General features: G+C 30.9%; 1 protein-coding gene across 1 annotated transcript; it reads left to right on the forward strand.

Moving 5' to 3' along the window:
- The first annotated feature begins 2,461 nt into the window (after positions 1-2,461).
- On the forward strand, positions 2,462-5,193 carry LOC133695329 (small ribosomal subunit protein uS19x-like). Its single transcript, XM_062117264.1, has 4 exons — positions 2,462-2,618; positions 2,807-2,955; positions 3,052-3,109; positions 4,754-5,193. Exons 1-4 carry the CDS (start codon positions 2,616-2,618, stop codon positions 5,000-5,002), a joined length of 459 nt encoding a protein of 152 aa, XP_061973248.1. The 5' UTR covers positions 2,462-2,615; the 3' UTR covers positions 5,003-5,193.
- Positions 5,194-5,843: the final 650 nt, after the last annotated feature.

Genomic DNA, 5,843 nt, shown 5'->3' on the forward strand with positions numbered 1-5,843 from the left:
TGAATTTCTCTCTCCTCTCTAGAATCTGGTAACCTACTCTCTCTTCTCTCTCTAACCAGGAACTGAAAAATATCATAAATTAACTTTGTGTATAAAAATTGATTTTTTAAAAAATTAAGGGGACTTAAATGGTATATACTACGTTATTTTTAAAGATTGAAGACCTTAATGGATTTTTCATGCAATCTTTGGCTCGTTACCCATGATTCGATTAGAATCAACCTTCAATTAGAATCAAATTGCTCAAAATAAAACTATGAGGACCAAAATAAAGCATACAAAAATATATAGTGTCATCCATATTGTTTTGTGAAGGGGTTAATAGTGCCAGTTGCACGGTATTCACCCCACACATTTTAATTTATAAATAATTATAAAATTACTCATCAATTATAGTTAATCTTTATCCCAAATGAATTTAGGATATCAATAATTTGGGATTGAATGTTTCAATAAGAAAAAGATTTTGAGTTTTGAAGAAACTTAATTGGACTAGTTAAATTATAATTATAATTAAAAAAAAAAACTAAAAGACATGAGGAAAACATTTGTTTCGAGACATAATACACTTTGGTTTCGCACATTGTTTTTCTTTTTTTAATCATTGAATTTTTTTTTATAATTGAATTTTTTTTTTACTTTTTTTCTTCAACATTGCTTTGGTAGAGAATTGTGATTTATAATTTATTTTGATTTTTTTTCATGAGATTGTTATTTTAAAAAAAATCTTCAAATTAAGTTAGTGTGATTTTACTAAAAAGAATTTGGTTTTTTTTTTGTTTATAAAAAAATGAAAATGAGGGGATAAAAAGGAGGACTCTTTCCTTTTTATTAAGTGCATTTTGAAAAAAAAATAGCTTAAAGATTTTTAAAATTTATTTTGTATCTATGTAGGTTGAAACTTTTATGTTTTGGTCTATAAGTTCATTTTGTTTATTTTTCAATTACAAGTTAAAGGAATCAGAGAGAAAGTCACAAAAAAATATCTACAAGTGAGAAAATTATCTCATGTTAATATTCTAACCACTAAAAAAAGTTATCTTGGTGTAATGAGTTGGAATTATCAATGAGAGTTCAATAAAGATGAGTTTTCCCTCTCATTATATCACCATCATCGTTGAAGTTTTTTCATTTGATGATTCTTCAAAGAGATCAAGGTTGTTGTATGGTTGAAAACTTTTTTTTTAAGTTTTTTAGAATGTTATCAGGTGAAAAAATTAAAAATTTAGTTTTTTTAATCTCAAAACTTGAATCTTGATTTTGTGATTATTAGAAATGATCAGAAAATGTTGCAAACGATGACAAGCTATCTTTCATGGTAACGACTTGTTTATGTAAAAGAAGAACAAAGCAAATAACGTGTAATCCACTTTATTAAAAAAAACATTTAAATCAACCAAAGCAAGCTTGGTTCTCGGATAGTTGGCAAACAAACAAGATTGGCCTGCTAAGCTAAGCAGTGCTTGACTTTTTTATAATTACTTTTTCAAATTAATATGATTAAAATGCTCCTTCTTTTTTATTTATTTTTTACTTTGCATTAATTTTAAATTTTAAATTTAATCAATACACTCTCTCTTATGTTTAAAATTGTTTAGTTCACTTTTTTTTAATTATTTGTTATTTTTAATATTTTGTTATATTTTTATAATAATTTAAAGAGATTATCCCCATTTATCTTTAATTTGTTTTCTTTCATGTTATATAGAAATAAATTGTATTTGCATGATGTATTGATAGAAATAAAATTAGTTGTTCTTTGTAAGAAAAAAAATAATATCTAGGATAAATAAAAATATATAAATTAAAAAAAGACTCAAGGTTAAATATTTATATTGTAAACTCCATAACAACATTGTAATATCCCATAATTTATATCCATAAAATAGTTTTTTTAAGCCTTGAAACTTAGAAAATCAGATAATTTTTTTTATATAAAATACAAGACTATTACATTCTAGTTCTTACATTTTAATCTCCTTTTATTAATGAGTTGAATATAAAACTCAATTCTTAAAAATTAATTTAAAAAATCTTAAATTATTCGGGTTAACCCGAAAAATTCACGACTCGGATTACGAGACTAATATAAATTCATAAAAAACAGACTAAAATAAATTATGAAACTCAATTCTCAGTAAATTTAATTTTAAAGGATGAAATTAATTTTTTTTTTTTAAAAAAAATTAATCCAATAAAAAATACTTTGGTTGACGAAAAATTATTTCCCGATTAGTTCTTGTTAATAAAAATAAATTTGAATGAATCAGTTTCATGTGCCTTTTCATTGGTTCTTTTCATATCTATACAGGGTTGGATGAGTGGAGAATTGAATTGGTAGAAAAATAAAAACGAGAAATGGGCTCCAACAGGATTGCGTCAAAGATAAAGGATCAAATTGTAAGTTTAGAAAGATAAATAGGGTTTTCAAGTAGTGCATTAAGAAATCCAGGGGTCTATTCAATCTTGTCCATTTACTTTTTAGTGTACCCTATAAATTCACAATCACATCTAGCGAAAACGAAAACCCTAGCCACCCCTAAAACACTCTCCAGCCGAACCTCCTAAGCTCGAGCAAGGGTTTTGCGTCTCTGCAGTCTACTACACCTTCTACCATGGTAAGATCACAAACCAACCCATATACGACCTTCAATCTTCTCTATGCTTCTATACTTTCCCTGGAAAATGATCGAAACTGTTGGAAATTCCCAACAACCGATCGATTAATCATTTTTTTCTCGGGATCCAAACAGAGGCATCGAACGGTTCTCTAATTGTTTTTTTGTTTGTTGTCGGTGGTTTTCAGGCAGACGTTGAGGCCGATGTTGCTGCAGCAGGACAGCCAAAGAAGAGAACGTTCAAGAAGTTCAGTTTCAGAGGAGTAGATCTGGATGCTCTTCTGGACATGTCTACTGACGAGCTTGTCAAGCTCTTTCCTGCTCGTGCTCGCAGAAGGTGAGCGAGACAGAAACTTATTTTTCTCTTTTTTTTTAATGCTTTTAAATGCTCTTTTGGACATGTCTACTGACATCCGTGCTGTTTTGATGTCAGGTTTCAGAGGGGCTTGAAGAGGAAACCGATGGCACTTATCAAGAAACTTCGCAAGGCGGTACGTTTTTTCCTTTCTCGTGGTCTGCTGTCTGGTTTAATTTGATTTGGATTTTATTGTTTTTTTAGAATAGTTCTCAATGTATTTTGTTATAAATTAAATGAAAAAATAAACTCTGGTTGCCGTTATTTTTTTGTCCACCATATCTAATTCCTGTTATTGAGGCATGGAGGTCCATTGCATCGCATTTTAAGAAATATACCATGGAAGTATAACGGCCTCTATTTAAATTCAATATTAAAGATTTTTCTTTTATTTGTTGTGGGTAGACTAGTAAGGACATTGATCCATTGACGGGACTTTACCACTAGAAGTTTATCTAGCATGTCAATGGTTGAACACTTGAACTAATTGGCCAGCCAAGTCAATAATATGGCTGCCAGATTGTGATATACAAGTACCTAATTCTTTGGGACTTTCTTTTCACCTTGATGGGAATCTGTTTTCCAATGCTAGGGAAGATGATCTTACCAATGAAGTAAACATGTCACCAGAATAATACTATCATTTTTAAGGTGGTGCTGCATTGTAGTCCGTGGTTTCTATGGCAGGAACATCTTCCCAGAATGGACAGTTGGTCTGTTCTTCATTTATGGCTGTTATGGATTTCTGTTTTGCTTTGATTGTAAGCATCATTGAGCTGTTATAGTCTGTCAGGATTGTTGCATGACTTTGTAAATGTTATGTTTATTGATGCTTATCTTACATTCTGTTTGGGAGGGTAGAAAGTAGGAGGAAAGAAAACTATGGGCATGCAAGTTTGAAGGGGAAGTGATTCTTTTCTGTTTGGGAGTTTGAAGGAAAATGATGGGAGTGCGTGATGACAAAGGAGGGGAAAAATAAGTCCTTTGGCTCGCCATTTCCTGTCTCAACAATCTTAAGGAGAAAGTGGAGGAAATGGAACTCTCACATTTTATTATGTGATTTTACATATTTATCCTTGATTGAATGTCAAGTGTAACTATTTCAAATGTGGATCTGCAATTCTCTTACCAAGAAAATTTTTCTTTCCTCTTTTCAAATAAATTAAATAACTTTCCCCTCATTTCATTCCATCCAAATATGAAAAGAGAAAACTACTTGCTGTCATTATTTTCATCCCCTCGTCTTCTCTCCCCTACTTTCTATCCATCCAAACTTGGTGTTAGCCCTAATTTTGCGAATATCATTTCCCATTGAGTGTTAAAAACATGCTGTTTAACTATCCATGGTGTTATGCTTTGGAACTGCTACACATTGATTTTGTAAGGTTGAATGGTGCATGTATTTGGTTGAAAGGCTATATGTAGAACCAAGAACTCACTTTTTAGTTTTCATTGTCATTCAACCAACCTTTGTACTCCATCCGTCCGATAAAGAGAATCCTATTGGGCTGGTAACACATTAAGAGAAGCATTAAATACTATGTCTTTTTTGGTGCTCAATTCTTTGATATTTTGACAAGAGACATGTTGGGACACCTAATAAGGAAACGACTCTATTGGTGGGATGGAGGGTGTAGTTTTATTTTGCTTGGTCGCAATTTTGTTTATGATCGTGAGATGTCTGCATTCCATTTTTCCTGATATGTCATTAGAAGTCTGTTGATGTGCAAAATTGATATGAATGCTTTCTGAAACTTTTTTTATGTGTTATCTTGAACAGAAAAGGGAGGCGCCACCCGGTGAGAAACCAGAACCAGTCAGGACTCACCTTCGCAACATGATCATAGTACCTGAAATGATCGGAAGTGTCATTGGTGTGTACAACGGCAAAACCTTTAATCAAGTTGAAATCAAGCCTGAAATGATAAGCCATTATTTAGCTGAGTTCTCGATCTCCTACAAGCCCGTTAAGCATGGAAGGCCTGGAATTGGTGCTACCCACTCCTCAAGGTTTATTCCTCTCAAGTGAAGATTTTGCATATGCGGTATCTGTTGTTTCATGTCATGGACGTGCGTTTTGTTTCTGTCACTTCTTGATTGAGTAGTTTTTAATTTCACTGCATTTCTTGAAAAATATCTTCTCAAGTTTGAACAAGAAAATTTGTCTGGTTTTATTTCAACTTATATTATGCTAAAGAGACTGAGACTCTCGTTGCATCAGTGCCTTGGCTGGGTTCTCCTTCGACAAAGGAGTGAACCGTTATTAGTATTTGTTGAGATTATGATGTGTTCAACCTGAGAGTATTATTTGCTTAACAATCCATATCTTTTAACACTAGGTTAGAAGAACTCTTGCTTTCTCAACAGCGGGTAGTTTTTTTGGTGAAAATCAGCAATGGTAAAATGCAAATCTAAACTTATTTTTCATTATGGACTCGGTCAACAGTTAACGTGATTATTTTCGTTCTAGTTCATCGTTCCAATTTCTTGATATTCACCTAATTTGTCATCCCAAGCATCCTTATTCCTCGTAATCATTTTTTTTTTTAATATTTATTCAAATAATTCTCATAGTTTTAGTTTATTGTTTAAACTAATTTTTTAATCTAGTTTGAGTACAGTAGCTTTCAAAAGTACATTTGCTTAGAAAGTGTTAAATGGTTCTTTTTTCAAAAAATATTAATTTAAAATTTTTTGATAAAAATAATTTTAAAAGTAGAAGTTGAGGTAAAAGTATTTCGAAAATGCTGAAATTTTTTATTTGTTTATTTTTTTAATGTTTTTTTATTTTTTAATGTTAAAATAAATTTTAAAAATAAAAAAATATTTTTAATGTTTTTTTTATTAAAAGAATAGAAGGAAATAGATAG

The sequence above is a fragment of the Populus nigra genome, chromosome 5 (genome assembly GCF_951802175.1).
Source record: "Populus nigra chromosome 5, ddPopNigr1.1, whole genome shotgun sequence".
NCBI lineage: Eukaryota > Viridiplantae > Streptophyta > Magnoliopsida > Malpighiales > Salicaceae > Populus > Populus nigra.

Bases quoted from the DNA above. Each gene is read 5' to 3' on its own strand.
- LOC133695329 (XM_062117264.1), top strand. The intron at 2,956-3,051 runs GTGAGCGAGACA...TTTTGATGTCAG, and splicing joins CCTGCTCGTGCTCGCAGAAG to GTTTCAGAGGGGCTTGAAGA. The intron at 3,110-4,753 runs GTACGTTTTTTC...TATCTTGAACAG, and splicing joins TCAAGAAACTTCGCAAGGCG to AAAAGGGAGGCGCCACCCGG.